This window comes from Pseudochaenichthys georgianus, unplaced genomic scaffold (assembly GCF_902827115.2).
Source record: "Pseudochaenichthys georgianus unplaced genomic scaffold, fPseGeo1.2 scaffold_477_arrow_ctg1, whole genome shotgun sequence".
NCBI classification, from domain to species: domain Eukaryota; kingdom Metazoa; phylum Chordata; class Actinopteri; order Perciformes; family Channichthyidae; genus Pseudochaenichthys; species Pseudochaenichthys georgianus.
In genome coordinates this window covers 22,501-44,645 of record NW_027263041.1, presented here as the reverse complement: position 1 = coordinate 44,645, position 22,145 = coordinate 22,501, and the positions used below count along the sequence as shown (strand labels likewise).

Below are 22,145 nucleotides of genomic sequence, written 5' to 3'. Positions count from 1 at the left end.
GACCCTCTGTCCTAAGACCCTCTGTCCTTAGACCCTCTGTCCTAAGACCCTCTGTCCTTAGACCCTCTGTCCTTACACCCTCTGTCCTTAGACCCTCTGTCCTTACACTCTCTGTCCTAAGACCCTCTGTCCTTAGACCCTCTGTCCTTAGACCCTCTGTCCTTAGACCCTCTGTCCTAAGACCCTCTGTCCTTACACCCTCTGTCCTTAGACCCTCTGTCCTTACACCCTCTGTCCTAAGACCCTCTGTCCTTAGACCCTCTGTCCTTAGACCCTCTGTCCTTAGACCCTCTGTCCTTAGACCCTCTGTCCTTAGACCCTCTGTCCTTAGACCCTCTGTCCTAAGACCATCTGTCCTTAGACCCTCTGTCCTAAGACCCTCTGTCCTTAGACCCTCTGTCCTAAGACCCTCTGTCCTTAGACCCTCTGTCCTAAGACCCTCTGTCCTTAGACCCTCTGTCCTTAGACCCTCTGTCCTTAGACCCTCTGTCCTTATACCCTCTGTCCTTATACCCTCTGTCCTTATACCCTCTGTCCTTAGACCCTCTGTCATTTGACCCTCTGTCCTTAGACCCTCTATCCTAAGACCCTCTTTCCTTAGACCCTCTGTCCTCAGACCCTCTGTCCTAAGACCCTCTGTCCTTAGACCCTCTGTCCTTAGACCCTCTGTCCTTAGACCCTCTGTCCTAAGACCCTCTGTCCTTAGACCCTCTGTCCTAAGACCCTCTGTCCTTATACCCTCTGTCCTAAGACCCTCTGTCCTTAGACCCTCTGTCCTTAGACCCTCTGTCCTTAGACCTTCTGTCCTAAGACCATCTGTCCTTAGACCCTCTGTCCTAAGACCCTCTGTCCTTAGACCCTCTGTCCTTAGACCCTCTGTCCTTAGACCCTCTGTCCTTAGACCCTCTGTCCTTAGACCCTCCGTCATTTGACCCTCTGTCCTTAGACCCTCTATCCTAAGACCCTCTTTCCTTAGACCCTCTGTCCTCAGACCCTCTGTCCTCAGACCCTCTGTCCTCAGACCCTCTGTCCTAAGACCCTCTGTCCTTAGACCCTCTGTCCTTAGACCCTCTGTCCTAAGACCCTCTGTCCTAAGACCCTCTGTCTTTAGACCCTCTGTCCTTACACCCTCTGTCCTTAGACCCTCTGTCCTTACACCCTCTGTCCTAAGACCCTCTGTCCTTAGACCCTCTGTCCTTAGACCCTCTGTCCTTAGACCCTCTGTCCTTAGACCCTCTGTCCTAAGACCCTCTGTCCTTAGACCCTCTGTCCTAAGACCCTCTGTCCTTAGACCCTCTGTCCTTAGACCCTCTGTCCTAAGACCCTCTGTCCTCAGACCCTCTGTCCTTAGACCCTCTGGCCTTAGACCCTCTGTCCTAAGACCATCTGTCCTAAGACCCTCTGTCCTTAGACCCTCTGTCCTAAGACCCTCTGTCCTTAGACCCTCTGTCCTAAGACCCTCTGTCCTTAGACCCTCTGTCCTTAGACCCTCTGTCCTTAGACCCTCTGTCCTTATACCCTCTGTCCTTAGACCCTCTGTCCTTAGACCCTCTGTCCTTTGACCCTCTGTCCTTTGACCCTCTGTCCTTAGACCCTCCGTCATTTGACCCTCTGTCCTTAGACCCTCTGTCCTAAGACCCTCTTTCCTTAGACCCTCTGTCCTCAGACCCTCTGTCCTCAGACCCTCTGTCCTAAGACCCTCTGTCCTTAGACCCTCTGTCCTAAGACCCTCTGTCCTTAGACCCTCTGTCCTTACACCCTCTGTCCTTAGACCCTCTGTCCTTACACCCTCTGTCCTAAGACCCTCTGTCCTTAGACCCTCTGTCCTTAGACCCTCTGTCCTAAGACCCTCTGTCCTTAGACCCTCTGTCCTAAGACCCTCTGTCCTTAGACCCTCTGTCCTTAGACCCTCTGTCCTTAGACCCTCACATCGTACAAGGAAACACTTCTGGAGAAACCCCACAGTTTAAAGGGAACATGGGAGAAACCTCAGGGAGAGCAGCAGAGGACGGATCCCTCTCCCAGGACGGACAGACGTGCAATAGATGCCGTGTGTAAATTGAAAAGATAATACATTTGCAACATAGGTAGTCCAGATGTTTGGAAATGCATGTGTGTATAATAAGAAGATGAATCCACGAGGATATCCATCCAGGACCGATGATCCAGGACCACAGCCACGACTCAAGATCCAGGACACAGGACCGCAGGATCATCCATGACTCCGGATCCCGGCGTATATAGACACCAAAAAGAAAGACATGTGGGGAAGCTGGGTTAATGGGAACATGAGAGGACACAGGTACAGACACAGAGAGGAAGAAGCAAGATGTCCCCCGACAGACTAAGCCTATATCAGCAAAACTAGGGGCTGAATCTAATCAGCCGTAACTATAAGCTTCATCAAAAAGGAAGGTCTTCAGCGCACTCTTAAAAACGGATAGGCTGTCTACCGCCCGAACACAAAAGTGGAGCTTGATAAGAAAACCTTACGTTATGAAGCCAATGCATTGACCTTGGAGGAAAAAAGCTAAAGTGATATCCTGAAATAAAATACAATGTTCTGTTTAATGCTTAAAGGACTTTTATTGTTATGTGACCAGACTGCTTTTGAGCTTTTGGCATCCTTTGATTAGCATACGTGATGTGGCATAGCAGATAGCATAAATCACATCATGACGTGTCCCTGAGGTCTGACTCGTGTTTACAGTCTTCCTTGTTTTGCTCCGTTGCACAATCTCCTCGCAGCGAGACAAGCTTAAATAATACTTTGCCTCACTCTTCAGATTGTAATTCCTATCGGTTCTCGCCTTAGTCTTTACTATCTCGTTAGTGGAGCCTTGTAGTTTTCGATGATTGAAAGTGTGAATATGCAGCTTTAATTGTTTTTTTTTAATCAGTATCAGTTCAGTGCCGTCAAACACAACAAGACGTGTAGATTATATGAATGTGTTAAACATTTGTTTACAGTACAGTATTCCAGGGTGTCCAACTCAAACACACAGTGGGCCAAAATAAAAAAAATGGGTGCTAGTGGAGGGCCGGACTGGTTCAATGTTTATAGCAGAACTTATTGAAATGAACTTATTGCACATATTAAACCTGGAACTAACAAAGCTTAAACTATTGCCTATAAAAACAACATTAAATAATCAGTTGCGCTCTATCTGCAGCTTCTCCAGAGTCATTTCTTATGAGTACATTTCCCCACAGGCCGACAACAGCTTCAAGAAAGTATTCCCCTCAGAGAGAAACCAAACATGCTCTGCTGTCGTGAGAGAAAGTGCAGAAGGAAGCATCCATTGAAGTCAGTGTGCTGCTCTGATGCTAGCTCAGATACTTGGCGTCTCATCAGGGTGCAAGGTCATCGATGTTTGGGCTCTGAGCGGAGGAGACCCTCAGGATGGAGGGAAGGTGCAATATACCGGCGGGCCAGATCTAATAGGGATTAGAAATTATCCAGTGTGCCGAAATTAAATCCACCACGGGTCATGGTTTTAATTTTCCACCTTTTAGTGTTTGTCATGTTTTCCTCCTTGTCTGATCCTACCTGTGTTAGACTTCCTGTCGACAGCTTCCCCCCTGTGTCTGAATGTCTCATTGTGTTCACCTGTCACCCTCGTGTTTCTCCTCCCCTGCCAGCTGTGTCTTGTCCTGTGATCACCCTTCTGTGTATTTAGTCTTCCCCTGTGCTCCATGTCTGTTCGTCGTCATTTCATGTCCCTGTCGTCGATGCTTGTCCGTGTCTCCTGCCTGTTCCCGTCTGTCGTGCTCCCGTCTGTTCCCGTCTGTCGTGCTCCCGTCTGTTCCCGTCTGCCGTGCTCCCGTCTGTTCCCGTCTGCCGTGCTCCCCGGTTTTGTTTCTGTTCATTAGTTTCTTGTTTTTTTCCTGCCTTCGGCTTTTGCTCGCTTTTTGTTACCTTTTTTACTCCTTTTTTAAACTGCACTTTGGTCCCGTTTTCCCCAAACCTGACACCAAGGGCCTGACTTGGCCCCCGGGCCTTGAGTTTGACACGTGATCCATATAATTTTTTTATATATTTATATGGTAGTTTATTTCTCTATAAAGAGTTATTCCTTTATGTTGGGTAATTTCTACTTCAATATTCAGTACCTTTTACCCTTTATACATCTATATCAGTGTTTCTCAAACCTTTTCATTCCAAGGACCACTTAACCAATAAAAAAACACTCGCGGACCACCTAACTCCACAAATATCAAAAAACACATCGTTTTTCTAGAACAGATTATAAATCGCCTGAAAATGGTACAAAGAAGTGGCAACATGTGTGATAAAGGTGTTGCGCTGGGCTATATCATGCAATCGAAGGTGAAACTTAACGTCACTATTTATTTATTTCAAATGTGAAATTGTACCAATATACTCACGGACCAATAGGGGGCGCTCACGGACCACACTTTGAGAAGTACTGCTCTATATAAAGTACTTTACTCGCTATATATATATATATATATATATAATCCTTTATTTCATTATATGTAGTTCAATATATTTGCCTTTGCAGACCATTTACATGCACACAAATGTATAGAACACACTACAGGAAAGGGAAAACCCGAGCAAGCTGAACTGGGCATCTCTGAATGTCATCAATGTGAGTCTAATCATATTGATCCTTTATGTTTTGGTCATTAAAACAACGACAGAGTTTTAGTGTGAGGATCAAAGTGACTCCAAAGTCATCCACCCATCAGCTGCTGTACTGTAGTTAATTAATTTAGCTGTAAAACATGTCCGTACACTATCCATTCCCACCGTGTGACCTTACTCTGTGCACGCCACTCATTCCCCAGAGATGTACTGTATAAATCTCCTCTCTTTTCTTTTTTCTAATCGGTTTGGGAGACGGCGACCTTGCCCAGGAACAGTGCATCTCCGCAGGGCATTGAATCAGCAAATCTGTACTTATTACCGTATCATTTGCATGGGACTCAAGGTGGTTCAAAACTGCCCATTCAATACAATTAAAAGAGAATTAGCACTTAAGATATTAACTTGTATATCAAAAGTACTTTAGCTTTTACTGCAGTCAGGTGAGGGAAGAGAGAGCTTCCTGTAAAAAGCATTAAGTGCAGTCGGATCGGATCCACACTTAAGATTTGACAAGCTGAAAATAATACTCTCAAACAGGGTTTTAAAATGATATAAGGGGTTAAGCAGGGCGTCATCTCTTTTTCATTCTTTATCTATAAAACATTCATGCTCCAGCTCCTGCGGGAGATCCTTCCTCCTCTGAGTGGTGGAGGAGACAGATATAGAGATACAGCAGCGAAAAGGCAATCAACACGAAACATCTTAGCAATGTTCTCTCTTATAGCCTTCTTTTTAAATAAAGAGACGTTTTTGTTACAGGCAGGCTTCGGGAATAACAGATTACGTGTAACGGGATTTTGTATTCAGGATCAGAGTTGGGTAATAACATTACTTTGTCGGTAACGGAGTAGTGTAACGCGCTACTTTTATAATTCAGTAATCACACTACAGTTACTAACATCGCCCCGACACGCGTTAATTCGTTACTTTCTAAAATCAGTCATCATCAAACCTCAACAAACACCTGCAAAGAACACATGCTAGGTGAAGCTAACGCACATAGCTGTTGTTTATTTATATCACACGTAGTCTGTTCTTCTTCTCTGTTTTCCGGTTGTTGCCTGTTTTGAATGACGAATAAACACTACCGCCGCCTGCTGGTAAGGAGAGTTATTGCGACTGTTCGTACGTGCTCGGCTGAAGTCTTTGCGGTGTGCTCCAGTGCAACACATGGCCAACACGCAGGAGAACACGCTGACGCAACAGCGTGAGCAGAGATAGACTGCGCAAAATATACAGATAGCAGGAGACAGAGGACAGCCATGGTCAGATAGCAGGAGACAGAGGACAGCCACGGTCAGATAGCAGGAGACAGAGGACAGCCACGGTCAGATAGCAGGAGACAGAGGACAGCCACGGTCAGATAGCAGGAGACAGAGGACAGCCACGGTCAGATAGGAGGAGACAGAGGACAGCCACGGTCAGATAGCAGGAGACAGAGGACAGCCACGGTCAGATAGCAGGAGACAGAGGACAGCCACGGTCAGATAGCAGGAGACAGAGGACAGCCACGGTCAGATAGGAGGAGACAGAGGACAGCCACGGTCAGATAGCAGGAGACAGAGGACAGCCACGGTCAGATAGCAGGAGACAGAGGACAGCCACGGTCAGATAGGAGGAGACAGAGGACAGCCACGGTCAGATAGCAGGAGACAGAGGACAGCCACGGTCAGATAGCAGGAGACAGAGGACAGCCACGGTCAGATAGGAAAACATTCAGGATCTGGATCAGTCTTATGCGACAATGGAAACTGAACTAAAGAGAACATTTGAAACTTTAGCGGTCTGCGTGATCTGCCTGCAGGGAGGGGCGGGCCGGCCCTGCGAGTAAAGTAACGAGTAAAGTAACGAGTAAAGTAACGAATTACTTTATGTAGAGAGTAACTAAGTAGTGTAATATATTACTTTTTTTTAGTAACGACCCCATCTCTGTTCAGGATACTGCACAAGTAGGCTATTACCTTACAGCAGAGATGGAGCACTCGAGTCGTGGACTTGAGTGCCGATTTTCGGGACTCGTGACTCGACTCAGACTCGTGCACTGATTGACGCGACTCGGACTTGGACTCGGACTCGAAGAGTGGTGACTTTTTTTTTAAAAATAACTAAATAAAAAATAAATAAAATATGAGTGGTCTCCAGGTGCTCACGGATACCTTCCCCCAACATGCTGATTAGCTCTCTGTCAACTAGTTAAAGGGTCTACCAAGATGCGAGGCTGATCAGAATTGTCATGACAACCCACCCGTGCAGTCAGAACTTTCTGCTGCTGTGACTTGTGATGTGAATTCTCCGGCCGATGCTTGTAATAAACTGCCAGTGTTTGACATCAGAACTGCTGCTCGTCCCGTGTCTCTCTGAGTCCTGACTCTCCGTCGCTACAACACTGCCTTACAGTAACATAAAAACGGACTTAATCAGATTGCGGTTACATTTCTTAAAGACGTGGATCACAAACAGGATTACGATGTTCCTAAAAACCTAAAAAGTGCATATAATGTTCGATGTAAAAGGGTCAGGTTGTATTTCTTCGTAAGCTGTATACTTTAAGTGTGAATCTTTAAACTTACTGCCTGAATTTTCTTTATGGTTTTCACTTTCTTTGGTTCATGTATTCTTCTTTTTAATTCAGCGAACCTATACGGCAGTGCAGTACTTGACTTTAATGCATGTGGTTCCTTTCCCCCAGTGGAACATAACAGCAGGTGTGTATTACCAACGATACGGTGGGTAATTCAGAAAAGGAGGGCGTCAGAGTTGATGTAATGTCGGATCCAGGCACACGGCGTGGGAGGGAATGATTGTGTGTTGACCTGAGCTCATACGGGACAGGCGGCAGCTGCAAGCTCAATATAACAGCAGTGCAGGTAGAGTTGAGAAATGTGTTTTCACAGTAATTGCTGTGTGTGTACTTCAAGCTCTGTAATAAAAACCACACGGCCTCGTCCCCTGCAGTCAGAAAGGAGATTTTCTTTGTGTTGCTTCCCTTGTTTGACACCTTCGAAGGTTTAAAGATACTTGAGTAATGTTTATTGCTTTAAAGAGTCCTCTCCTGCTGATGTTCAGGTGTATATCAGTGTGTAGTGTCTCTACTTTAAAGAGTCCTCTCCTGCTGATGTTCAGGTGTATTTCAGTATGTAGTGTCTCTACTTTAAAGAGTCCTCTCCTGCTGATGTTCAGGTGTATATCAGTATGTAGTGTCTCTACTTTAAAGAGTCCTCTCCTGCTGATGTTCAGGTGTATATCAGTATGTAGTGTCTCTACTTTAAAGAGTCCTCTCCTGCTGATGTTCAGGTGTATATCAGTGTGTAGTGTCTCTACTTTAAAGAGTCCTCTCCTGCTGATGTTCAGGTGTATTTCAGTATGTAGTGTCTCTACTTTAAAGAGTCCTCTCCTGCTGATGTTCAGGTGTATATCAGTATGTAGTGTCTCTACTTTAAAGAGTCCTCTCCTGCTGATGTTCAGGTGTATATCAGTATGTAGTGTCTCTACTTTAAAGAGTCCTCTCCTGCTGATGTTCAGGTGTATATCAGTATGTAGTGTCTCTACTTTAAAGAGTCCTCTCCTGCTGATGTTCAGCTGTATATCAGTATGTTGTGTCTCTACTTTAAAGAGTCCTCTCCTGCTGATGTTCAGGTGTATATCAGTATGTAGTGTCTCTACTTTAAAGAGTTCTCTCCTGCTGATGTTCAGGTGTATATCAGTATGTAGTGTCTCTACTTTAAAGAGTCCTCTCCTGCTGATGTTCAGCTGTATATCAGTATGTTGTGTCTCTACTTTAAAGAGTCCTCTCCTGCTGATGTTCAGGTGTATATCAGCATGTAGTGTCTCTACTTTAAAGAGTCCTCTCCTGCTGATGTTCAGGTGCATATCAGTATGTAGTGTCTCTACTTCAAAGAGTCCTCTCCTGCTGATGTTCAGGTGTATATCAGTATGTAGTGTCTCTACTTTAAAGAGTCCTCTCCTGCTGATGCTCAGGTGTATATCAGTATGTAGTGTCTCTACTTTAAAGAGTCCTCTCCTGCTGATGCTCAGGTGTATATCAGTATGTAGTGTCTCTACTTTAAAGAGTCCTCTCCTGCTGATGCTCAGGTGTATATCAGTATGTAGTGTCTCTACTTTAAAGAGTCCTCTCCTGCTGATGCTCAGGTGTATATCAGTGTGTAGTGTCTCTACTTTAAAGAGTCCTCTCCTGCTGATGTCCAGGTGTATATCAGTATGTAGTGTCTCTACTTTAAAGAGTCCTCTCCTGCTGATGCTCAGGTGTATATCAGTATGTAGTGTCTCTACTTTAAAGAGTCCTCTCCTGCTGATGCTCAGGTGTATATCAGTGTGTAGTGTCTCCGGGCTTTTACTTGTAACAGGGTATTTTTAGTACTCATCGTTGCAACTTGTACTTCTTAGTACTTCCTCCACCTCTATTATTGTTTGCCCGCAGGCAGCACCTGGGGATGGGAGCAGCCTGAAGCCAGTGGAAGAGAAGATGTGGTTGATTTAAGGTTGAGGGTGGACCGCTCCCACAGTGCCCCAGTGCCACTGAGCCAGAGCGCTGCACCGAGGCAATTCATTTCACAGAGATGGCTCTCAGATAGCAGCAGCCACTGGGGAGTCCTATAGGCAGCTGAACAGTATGGTGGCTCGAAATGAGAAGGCCTTGGAGATGTGTGAGTGTTTTATTTACAGGGTGGCAGAAATGGACTCCATGCACTTTGTTAGAAAAATATAAGATAAGACGGACTTTTATTAATCCCTCGTGGGGAAATTGTTTCTCTGCATTCGACCCATCCTAGTGTTAGGAGCAGTGGGCTGCCATTTTGAACAGCGCCCGGGGAGCAGTGTAGGGAACGGTGCCTTGCTCAGGGACACCTCGGTAGCACTTGGTCTTGCCGGGACTTGAACTGGTGACCTCCCAGTTGCCAAGCCGAGTCCCTATCGACTTCGCCACCACCGCCCCAAAAAAAGTGGTAGGGGACACTTTTTCCAGATTTAAAAACCACTATAGCATTAAGTGCTGCATGCAAACAACCAGAGAGGGCCAAAAGTACCCACATCCTTTACTCAAGTAGAAGTACAGATACTCGTGTTTAAAAATACTCTGGTGAAAGTAGAAGTACTGACTAAACTTCTTTACTCAAGTCAAAGTAAAGAGGCTTTGAAGTGTACTTCAGTAAAAAGTACCCATAGCTAGCAGCTGCTTTAAAGAGTACCTGACCTCCCTTTATATTAATAGAACCATAATGTCATTGTTAGCTAATGAATGTTTCCATGCTGAACAACGGCAACATGACAACGTTTCCATTGGTCCCTCTTCTTTAGAGAAGACCAGGAAGTGATGGATACACGGATCGTGTTCCAACCAATAGGCACGCAGTGACTCTAAAGAATAATGGTATTTGAGTTCAACATGTGAGAAGTAGAAAGTACAGGTATTTGAGTTCAACGTGTAAGAAGTAGAAAGTACAGGTATTTGAGTTCAACGTGTAAGAAGTAGAAAGTACAGGTATTTGAGTTCAACGTGTAAGAAGTAGAAAGTACAGGTATTTGAGTTCAACGTGTAAGAAGTAGAAAGTACAGGTATTTGAGTTCAACGTGTAAGAAGTAGAAAGTACAGGTATTTGAGTTCAACATGTAAGAAGTAGAAAGTACAAGTATTTGAGTTCAACATGTGAGAAGTAGAAAGTACAGGTATTTGAGTTCAACATGTAAGAAGTAGAAAGTACAAGTATTTGAGTTCAACATGTGAGAAGTAGAAAGTACAGGTATTTGAGTTCAACGTGTAAGAAGTAGAAAGTACAAGTATTTGAGTTCAACATGTGAGAAGTAGAAAGTACAGGTATTTGAGTTCAACATGTACAGTAAGAAGTAGAAAGTACAGGTATTTGAGTTCAACGTGTAAGAAGTAGAAAGTACAAGTATTTGAGTTCAACATGTACAGTAAGAAGTAGAAAGTACAGGTATTTGGGTTCAACATGTAAGAAGTAGAAAGTACAGGTATTTGAGTTCAACATGTAAGAAGTAGAAAGTACAGGTATTTGGGTTCAACATGTAAGAAGTAGAAAGTACAGGTATTTGGGTTCAACATGTAAGAAGTAGAAAGTACAGGTATTTGTGTTCAACATGTAAGAAGTAGAAAGTACAGGTATTTGGGTTCAACATGTAAGAAGTAGAAAGTACAGGTATTTGGGTTCAACATGTAAGAAGTAGAAAGTACAGGTATTTGTGTTCAACATGTAAGAAGTAGAAAGTACAGGTATTTGAGTTCAACATGTAAGAAGTAGAAAGTACAGGTAATTGAGTTCAACATGTAAGAAGTAGAAAGTACAGGTAATTGAGTTCAACATGTAAGAAGTAGAAAGTACAGGTATTTGGGTTCAACATGTAAGAAGTAGAAAGTACAGGTATTTGTGTTCAACATGTGAGAAGTAGAAAGTACAGGTATTTGAGTTCAACATGTAAGAAGTAGAAAGTACAGGTATTTGAGTTCAACATGTAAGAAGTAGAAAGTACAGGTATTTGGGTTCAACATGTAAGAAGTAAAAGTTGTCAGAAAAATAAGTAGTGGAGTAAAGTACTGATACCAGAACAATGTACTTAAGTAATGAAGTATTTGTACTCCACTGCTTCCCACCTCTGCAACAACACATATATACATGCTATTGCTATATTGAAAACGATTGCAGTCACTGTGCTACGCTGCTGCAAAGCGGGAGCAACCATTGTTTTACTATTCTCTATTCCATTATGGTGGAAATTCCACCACTTGGGTTACCCAGGAATACACCCAAAAAGTGTGAAGAGTCCTCCAGAGTGTGCATGTTCTGTGCAGATAAACTTTTCTCAAAGTGTACGATTCTTTGTGCTAGTGGACATGTTCCCATCGTCCCAAGTGTAAACGACATTGCTGTCTTTCCTGCTGACATAATGGAAGTTCTGCTTATCAAATCATTTGCTTTCATGATATTGTATAAATAATACAATTCTGTACGCCTTGAAAGTCATAAGATACTCGATCGATTGAGATCTCATCCCTTCGGGTAGCTGACCAGTCACCAGGGGCCATGTGACCACACAGATGGAGACCACTGATCTGATCATGGGTCAGTTATCTCATGACTAAGCATTGACACCGTATAAAAGCAGACTCTTCTGATCGAGTCGTCGCACTCGGCTGAGGAGACGTTTGCTTTCTGTTGGCTGCGTGCCTCTTTTCCAAAAGATGATAAAAGACTCGGAAGGACCCCCCTTTGACCGGTTCATTGCAACTCCCTACGCTAGCGCCTCATTTCAGCTTCGTGGGCTTGTTTGAATCTGAAGTGGATTTATTTTGCCGACCTGCTGTAAATATTGCGGAGGAAAGAAATCCTCTCCACCGCTCTTTGTGCCCACTCACTGTTTGACTGCTTACTCCGTCCCGCACCCGGTGCCTACGCCGTGCTCCTGTCTGGGTTTGTTTATTCAGCGTGTTAGATCACCAGTGGGCATTTCACAGTGAAGTGGTCGAGGGAGTGGGAGCTACGTATTAAGAAGTCAGATGGATGTGAATGTGAGAGTCCTCCTCAGTTTTAAAAACACTTTAATGCATCGTCTCTTTTCTCGTTCTAGTATAGAGCATGACTTAAAGGGGACCTATCGTGCAAAATGCACTTTGCGATGGGAACTCACGCAGCGTAAGAAAATAAAACCCTCTCTTTTCCTCCGTACCCAAATCTTTTAAAAACGGGTGCACGACGAGCGGATACAGATTCCATCCGATCTGACGTCGAATCGGCGGCGGACCCACAGAGAGTTGCTATCAGAAACAATGCCTGACGTGTTTTGGACGTCGTCTTTGTTGACATTAGCAAGCCTCGCTAACACGCAGAGCTAACCTGTACTGGAGAGAGCACATGTTTAAAAAGCAGGAAATAAAAAAAGGAACTCACCTTGTGATAAACCCGCAAGAGAAAAAGCATGTGAGCTCCATACTGTTTCAGGAATAATCCTTGATGTGGTTTAGAACAGGATGGTGTTTTATCACAGTAGAATTTAACTTTATCTCCGGTAGAATTCTGATCAGGCATTAGCTCAGCCTCCTCTTCAAAAGAGGGGTTTGAGCAGAATGAGGCATGGCTGCAACGGGGGATCTGTTTGGTATTTTGAAAAAAAGACTTCACAGACAATATATTTTTCAAATATACCATGACAGGTCCACTAAGTCTGCAGGAAAGGGCAGGTAGAGCTATTAACAGTTGGAGTGGGTAGAGACCAACAATGGAGCAAAAAGAGTTCGTCACATCTCAATCTCAATCTTTATTTATTTATTAGGGTGGTCCTTAAAATTGAAAGTGGGAAAGTCTAAGCTCCAACTCCCAGAATTCATTCTATTGGGCCCAATCCCAAACCGCCCCCTACACACTACCCCTCCGTTTGCACGTTCACGCGGAGGGTCCGCCATATTAAGGGCTGTTCCAAAGCAATGAGTGTGGAGGGGGAGTGGGCTATCGAGCCCTCAAACAGCGAGTCTGCAGCGGTGCTGACTTGAGACCGGTCTCTCCCTGACCGGAGTCACGCTGTGTGTGTCCTCAGGAAACACGCTGTGTACAAGTAGTTCCAGCAAACATCCCCTGATAAACTGCGATGTTAACAACCTCATGATGACCTCATATGTTTTTAACTTAGGATCATACCTGTGTTTAGTCTAGAAAAAGGTAAATGTGTGCATTTTATTATAAAGTTGTGTATATTTACAAAACTAAAAGAGCTTTGAAACACAATGAAAGATGTTTGGAGTTTTATTTGAGTTATTCATTTAAACCTTTTGTCTAAGAGAAGCTGATTTGAAACCGTTGTTAGACACAGTTACGGCACTTCCTGTTTCTTCCGGAGAGAGGGGAGGCCGTCCCAAAGCTCGCTGCTGTGTTTACTCCCTCCATCTGACAGGAGGAGCCTCGTTGAGCTGCGAGTGTGGCTACAGACGGAGTTCACTCCATCACGGAGGGGTCGAGGGGGTGGTTTGGGATTGGGCCATAGTCACGAAACTCTCCTCCTGGTGAATGTTTTCACTTCCGGGCAAAAAGTACGGCTGTCATTTGAACGGCGGTCGATACAAATTCTGAAGTTTTTGCCAATCCGATCAGAAATGGGAGAAAACCGTGGATTTGTGGATCTTCAAGGAGCCCGATCACGATGGCCAGTCAGGCGAACAATTACATTAAGCCATTCGAATTCGACGATCACGCTCGATATATGGTTAAATATAACAGCAGGCGATCGATGTCCATAGATGAGAGTAACATCTACGTCACTTTACGGCCCCGCCCACTTTTGGGGGAAACCAACGCTGTCATTTGAACGGCGATCGAGCCTGAAGCCACAGAGCTCTCCCGTCTTCTTAGAGGAAGTCCAGGAACCCTGAACTCTGGATTAGATTTAGTGTTTGAGGCACAATAAACGCCCGGAAGTCATTCTATTCGTCAAGAAAACTCTCCTGGTGAATGTTGTCCTCAATCTGACAACACCCCCCCCCCCCCCCCCCTCATCGACCTGGAAGTGTAGCCTCAGTTCCAGCACCGTGGCAGCCCAGGTCGATGAGGGGGGGGGGGGGGGGTGTTGTCAGATTGAGGACAACATTCACCAGGAGACTTTTCTTGACTATCCTAATTTGAAAATGTACATATCACTAAGGACCACCCTATTATTTATATAACACATTCAAAACAGCCTCAGGTGACCAAAGTGCTGTACCGGGAACACATACAATATAGAATAACACAATAGGCGTCAATAATAAAACAATAATTAAAAAGCACAATAACTATAAACATGTCAAAGTGTTATGTTCATTTTAAAATGAGATATGCAAGTTACAAATCTGTGTATTCATCGCATTGGATCACCAGTGGGCATTTCACAGTGAAGTGGTCGAGGCAGTGGGAGCTACGTGAAACAAAGAGAGAAGCCCGATGGATGTGAATGTGATGAGTCCTTATTGTTCCAGTCCTCCTCTCTTTATTTCCAGCATCTGTGCGGCTGTGATGAGAAACTCCAGCTAACTAGGCCACTGCATAATAAGCAAGAATAGCAGCAAAGAAAAAAATGAATAAGGAAAAAGAAAAGGGGGGAAGGAATCAGTTCTCGAGGGGTGGGAGGGGGGGGGGACAGTAAATATTGTCCTTTTTTACTGCAGATGCATTTTGCTTACATTCACCTTCAGCCTCTGCAGAGCTGCTTCAGAGTTCACCTCTCGTTCAGCCCTGAGCCGTCACGTGACTGACGATCGGGGCGCCGTAAGGGGGTGAAAGGTTAGGGCGATTCTAAGGGCCCGTGACTGACAGGGGCGCCATAAGGGGGTGAAAGGTTAGGGCGATTCTAAGGGCCCGTGACTGACAGGGGCGCCGTAAGGGGGTGAAAGGTTAGGGCGATTCTAAGGGCCCGTGACTGACAGGGGCGCCGTAAGGGGGTGAAAGGTTAGGACGATTCTAAGGGCCCGTGACTGATCGGGGCGCCGTAAGGGGGTGAAAGGTTAGGGCGATTCTAAGGGCCCGTGACTGACGATCGGGGCGCCGTAAGGGGGTGAAAGGTTAGGGCGATTCTAAGGGCCCGTGACTGACGGGGGCGCCATAAGGGGGTGACAGGTTAGGGCGATTCTAAGGGCCCGTGACTGACAGGGGCGCCGTAAGGGGGTGAAAGGTTAGGACGATTCTAAGGGCCCGTGACTGATCGGGGTGCCGTAAGGGGGTGACAGGTTAGGACGATTCTAAGGGCCCGTGACTGATCGGGGCGCCGTAAGGGGGTGACAGGTTAGGACGATTCTAAGGGCCCGTGACTGATCGGGGCGCCGTAAGGGGGTGACAGGTTAGGGCAATTCTAAGGGCCCGTGACTGACGATCGGGGCGCCGTAAGGGGGTGAAAGGTTAGGGCGATTCTAAGGGCCCGTGACTGACGGGGGCGCCATAAGGGGGTGACAGGTTAGGGCGATTCTAAGGGCCCGTGACTGACAGGGGCGCCATAAGGGGGTGAAAGGTTAGGGCGATTCTAAGGGCCCGTGACTGACGATCGGGGCGCCGTAAGGGGGTGAAAGGTTAGGGCGATTCTAAGGGCCCGTGACTGACGATCGGGGCGCCATAAGGGGGTGACAGGTTAGGGCGATTCTAAGGGCCCGTGACTGACAGGGGCCCAAACAATTTTATTTTCATGGGGCCCAAAATCCCTGGTGACGATGCACCTTTCGTTCGGTGCGTGTGTGACTGCAGAGATGCGGGAGTCTCTTTCGGTGCTTCACACACTTTCTTGTGTTTTCTTCTGTTCACACCCTTCGTATTTATTTCTGCAAGTGGCGCTAATTGATTTCTTTGTAATAACAATGTGGAAACGATGTGACGATGTGAAAGCCGCCTCTCGTGGGGAAGAGTCTCTACAGAGTACTATCACCCGGATCTGAAGCTCTCCTCGGCGTTAGGGAGCGTTATGACGTGGCTTGTTTTCTGGCTGCTGTTTTCGGTGAAAAGCTGCTCGAACCCGCTGCACCCTGCCTACTTAGCAGGACACCACAGACAGACCCACGTTAATGAGAATTTAGAGGAGCACTTAGGAACCAAAGAGCAAGATAGTTACATTTCGAGTGGGTGGAGACCAAACATGGAGCAAAAAAGATTCCTCACATCAGTTATTAGAAGTAAAAAAAACATTGTTGGGTAAATCCTGAACGTCCTCTTCCAGCATCAGAGTAGCATGCTCACAAAGGTATCCCAACTGTAGCTGTGAACATGACAGGATGTATGATTACAGAGAAGAACCGGTAGTCCTCCATCTTGTGACTGTGTAACTCCCTCTCTTGATATCAGCATGTGAAGGACACTGCTCAGGAACTAGTTGATGCTCTGTATGTGATGACTCCTTCCTTTCTGGAGAGGATCACAGACACACGGATCCTGAGGTTGAAGCTCAAGATGGTGACGAGGGATTATTAAAAATGTTAAGTATTCTGAAAAGTCAGAATTTTGAGATTCTGATAAAAAAAATCAGAATATTGTGAGAAAAAAAATTGAATTTTGAGAAAAAGTAAAAAAAAATTTAAAAAGTAAATTTTTTGAGAAAAAGTCAGGTGACGAGTGCAAACAGCTACTAACTTGATTTTGATTGTGTCTCTTCTCTTTTTTTAGTGTAGAGCATGACTTCCGTCTGCAGGAGGGCCAGGTGGTCCGCAAGTGGAAGGTGGGCGACCCCCCCGAAGGCTCCCCACAGACCCCCACTCCCCAACCCTCCACTCCACAACAACTGGACTCCCCTCAGACGGAAAGACCCCCCGCCACCACCAAGAAGAACCGGAAGAAATGTTTCTGGTTCCTCTGAGTGCGAGAGACATTTTGATACCGTAATGCACTGCGTACTAAAAAAAAAAACCCCACAGATGATGAACTATGAACAAAACGAGCGGATTGAATTAAAACGCCCACTGTGGGAGGAGAGATTTCACCGCTGGAGTCGATGAGAATGGTTTGACTGGGGCAAACATGCTGCTTTGAAAAAATGCCTCTTCAGCACTTACAGGTCATTCTGGCGCAGGGAAGTAAAAGTGCTGAAGTCAAATAAAAGCAAAAGTTCAGTGCACAACATGACTCACAGTTTTGAAGCAATTAGGAGATACATATGGGGGGTGGGGCGGGGCAGGGGCACCGTACAAGAGGCAATACAGAGCAGAGGAGGGAGGATATTTATAAATGTTTAAAGTTTATAGGCAGAGAGAGAGAAATACAGAAGGGATTCATCTTCATTATGGACTAATGAGGGTCAGAACACCAGCTTTTATATCCAGAGACATTTAAAAAGAATTATTATGTATTTCAATCTTTTAATATACTGTAATTGATGCAACACGTCTACACACACACACACACACACACAAATGATATATATATACATAAAAAGGAATATAATTGAGAACATGAGTAAGATGGATGATTTATTTCATATATGGATTACTGCTCTATAAAAGTATTTTACCACATATGATTGTGTGTGTTTTTATTCAACAGGTTTTAAAAAATGATTTGTATTTATAATTGAAGTATTTTCATCATAACGCATCAAATGGTACCACTTTACAAATCATGCATTTAAGTACAATTTGGTAGTACTTTTTCTTTATTAGAGTATTTACATTTTCTGCTTCTTTATACTTCTACTTCCCTACAATTCAGGCGGGTGTTGTACTTTTTAATCCACGGATTCAAGATACATTTCAAATGGCATTTCATATACATGACAGTAACAAATGCGTCACTTCCGGGCAAAAAGTACGGCTCCGCCCACTTTTGGGGGAAAACAACGCTGTTATTTGAATGGCGGTCAATACAAGTTAATTTAATTTAATCGTATATCGAGACCGATTGTCGATTTCCAATGATTTAATGTAATTGTTTGCCTGACTGGCCATCGTAATCGGGCTCTTTGAAGATCCAAAAATACACGGTTTTCCAAAAATACACGGTTTTTAAAAACTTCTGAATGTGTCTTGACCGCCATTCAAATGACAGCGTTGGTTTCCCCCAAAAGTGGGCGGGGCTGTAATTTTCGCCCGGAAGTGTTACTCTCATCTATTGCCTTTTTTGTCAAATACTAAAAAAATGTTTTATCTTTCAGCCTCCAATCGTTGTTACCATATGACACTCAATGTCCACTAGGGATGGGTATCGTTTGAAATGTATCGATTCCGATTCCTATTCCGGTTCTGCTTATCGATTCCGGTTCTTATCGATTCCCCGTTTCGATTACAAAATTGTAAAAGAAAGAGGTCAAACGTTTAGATAACAAAAATATCTTTATTCTTTTAAGCTTTAACTGAAATGGTTACAAATAAAACATGTAATACAAATGTATTGCACAACTGCTGTGCTTTATTTTAACTGAGCTGCCTGTGGCGAGCTATTCACAGGCATTACACCGTGCCTTGTCTTTTTATTTTTTAGTGTAGTGGAGCCTCACTTCAGAGCGTTTACCGCGACCCATCCTTGGTGTTATGAAGTGACTGAGCTCGTGAACTGTCTACGGGGGGGCGGGGGGAGCCTCGCTGCGGGGAAACTGTGGACCTCTGTCGCCGGTCAGCGCAACTTACATGATGCCGTTTACAAAAATTAAGGGCGGTGCCGGCCGTCAGCGTACCGAGCCGGCCGCCAACGGACCGCTGACGACCGGCCGTTCTGTGATTCTCCAGGTCCGCCCTGTATTCCAGCGGGTCACCGCGGCGCCGTCTACCGCGCTTAGGAACCGTTAAGCAGAACCGAAGATTGTGTATTTTGTATGGGTACCCGAGTGGTGGAGGAAGCTTTCAGTCGAAGAGGTCGCACGGTACGAGTTTAATCTCTAACAACACATTGTGTTTTATAAACTCGCCATACGATTTAAATGTGAATGTGAAAAGCCACCAGTAGATTCAGCTGCCACATAAAAGAAGTGAACAATAACGGACTCTGAAAGGTAGTGGAGTACAAATACACTTTGCACCACTGGCTATTATTATAAACCAAATCACGAGTCACATTTAGGACACAGGCACTATATAGATCTCTCTCAAAAAAGACAACATGTTTTCGGCGACATTTCCCAGACACCAGGCTGCTCTCGGAGCTCAGATGGCCGTCCTGGACACTTGAGGGCACATCTCGGATGTTAAGCCTCAGCTGTGTGGTGGCTGCGAGAAGCCCCAAATATGACCACTTAGTAATTCATGACACACATAAGCTGCTTCTACCAGGCTCCGAGGGGGCCTGAGACGCTGGCCTAATTTATCCCAAACTTTCGGAAAGGGTTAGCTTTCAGTTTGTTTGTTTTGGATTTGTTTACGACCGCTGCCAGTTTCCACTTTACGCCTCGAACAAAGCAGTCAGACACACACTAGAGGCTTCTCAATACTCAAGTTCCCCTCCTCGACTCCTCGGTCCTCCGGTAGTGACCCGGAAATGAATTTCAGCGCGCCATTTTGAAGGACGTCTCATTTCTCTAAATGCACACCGAGGATCGAGCGTCGAGGAGGCTCTCTGGAGGAGCTATAACCGAGGAGACACTGATGGTTCCTCCACGGCTCCTCCGCGGATGCATTTCCGGGCGGGACTAAGTCTCGAGGAGGGGAAATTTAAGATTTGAGAAGCCTCTACTCTGTTTCTGCTGGAGAGACTGTCAGGCAGGAGTCCACGAGTGTTGTAACTGCCACTTCTTCCTTCTGGGCTCTCAAAACGCGAGTGCACAAACATGGATATGTACACACACACACACACACACACACACACACACACACACACATTACCAAGAGCTTAAGGCCCCGTCTACACCAACTGAACTCTGCGTCCTGCTGAGCTGCGCTGAGGTGTAGAGGTTGCACGTACAACCGCTTGAAAATAACTCATTTACCCACAACCCACTTAGCAGCAACAAGCATTCAGACGCAGTTTGAGAAGCGTAATGGAGCATTGAGCAGCTAAAGAGCCACATATTAAAATGTGGAGTGGAAGGAGACCAACAAGGAGTCAAGTACATGATAGGCAAGTTTTAAAAACACACTTTCCTGCATTGGCTTTCCTCTCTTTCGAGCATGGCTTTAGTCTGCAGGGAAGGGCCGGCGGAGCGAGATATTTCCATCCGGAGTGGGTGGAGACCAAAATGGAGCAAAAAGAGTGAGTCACAACGGTTTTGGCAAGAAATAAAAACGCACTAAACGGTTTTCTGATCGTCTTTCATGTCTATCTAGTGAAGGACGTGACTTTAGTCCACAGGGCGGGCAGGTGGTCGAACAAAGCAGTCAGACACACACTCTGTTTCTGCTGGAGAGACTATCAGGCAGGAGTCCACGATCTCTTCTGTGCTCGTGTTGTAACTACACACACACACACACACACACACACACACACACACACACAAGCTTAAGGCCCCGTATTCACCAACTTAACTCTGCGTCCCGCTGAGCTGCGCTGAGGTGTAGAGGTTGAGAAGCTTCTGCTGCTGCACGTACAACCGCTTGAAAATAACTAATTTACACACACACGCCGTGGCTCACACACACACACACACACACACACACACATACAATTCCACTTCACACATCACACAGCTAACATATTGTTCTCAGACCAACACAATGCATTATCTCCCCCGCAGTTGTTCCTCACAAGCGAGGCCTGGTACCGCGGTGTGTGTGCGGTGTGTGTGCGGTGTGTGTGCGGTGTGTGTGCGGCGCGCTGCTGAGAGAGTGTGGAGATGTCAGTCATTAATCTGCTACAGCGCAGCCTGTAATCCTGATGACAGCAGAGAGGATCTGAAACCAGCCTGCAGAGGGGAACAAAGGAGCCGCAGAACACTGGCTTTGAATCCATAAGGAGGAAGTGTGTGTGTGTGTGTGTGTGTGTGTGTGTGTGTGTGTGTGTATGTGTGTGTGTGTGTGTGTGTGTGTGTGTGTGTGTGTGTGTGTGTGTGTGTGTGTGTGTGTGTGTGTGTGTGTGTGTGTGTGTGTGTGTGTGTGTGAGGTAGGTAACTATTTTGTCAGAAATGCCGCAGTAGCTATTGAAGAATGCTGGCACACACAAAGGGGAGAAAAGGAGATTTCCATGGACACATCGAGGCAAGTGTATTTATATGGTCCCTTTCAACACGAGGAAAAACTCATCAGAATCAGAGTTCCTTCATTTGTCCTGAGCGGGGAAATATACATTATTACAACCGTGGAAGAACAGTGCAGGTAGAGAGAGAATAGACTTACGTATTACATGAGATGAACTCAAAGATCTAAAACATTTTCTATTTACACAAAATAACCATTTCTCTCAAATATTGTTCACAGATCTGAAAGAATCTGTGATAGTGAGCACTTCTGCTTTGCCGAGATAATCCATCCCACCTCACAGGCGTGGCATATCAAGATGCTGATTAGACAGCATGGTTATTGCACAGGTGTGCCTTAGGCTGGCCACACTAAAAGGCCACTCTGAAACGTGCAGTTTTGCTTTATTGGGGGGGTCCGAAAACCAGGCAGTATCTGGTGTGAGGGGTAGGGGTAGGGTAATGTTGTGAATCGAGTGGCCTGTGTTCGTCGTCCCTAACATACAACTGCCCATACCCTAACCCCACCACCACCATGGGCCACTCGATTCACAACATTACCCTACCCCTACCCCTACCTGAATTGTCGTCTTGAAAAGGGAACTCGCAACAACTTCCTCTCCACCTGTTGCTCTAAAAACAATAAAACGGCATGAATTGCTTCGTTGCATTCATCTAGCTCCTCTGCCTCGAGCCAGTGAACTAGCGGCCTTCTAGAACACCTGGAACCGAGGGGAACTCTGAAAGAACACGCCCATTGGCTACAAATCAATATCTGATTGGTTGATCAAACTGTCAGTCCAAACGGGCGCTCTCACTCAGTGCAACGGCCAGGGCCTTCGATCAAGGATGTGGAAAACCTGGTTGAAGGATGTTCTACCCGGAGACCCAGAACGAGATCTGATTGGTTGCTTTCTTTTCTAACACAAACCCACTGAAATGCGTAGTGCATGGTCCGAGAATT

General features: G+C 45.5%; 1 protein-coding gene across 2 annotated transcripts in view; it reads left to right on the top strand.

Moving 5' to 3' along the window:
• The window catches only part of LOC117442797 (uncharacterized), a 79,365-nt gene extending 61,775 nt beyond the window's left edge, over positions 1–17,590 (top strand). For both annotated transcript variants that reach the window (XM_071202488.1, XM_034078761.1), the window contains exon 4: positions 16,756–17,590. In XM_071202488.1, the coding sequence (XP_071058589.1) occupies positions 16,756–16,945 (190 nt within the window). In that variant the 3' untranslated portion in view covers positions 16,946–17,590. The remainder of the gene's footprint in view (positions 1–16,755) is intronic.
• Positions 17,591–22,145: the final 4,555 nt, after the last annotated feature.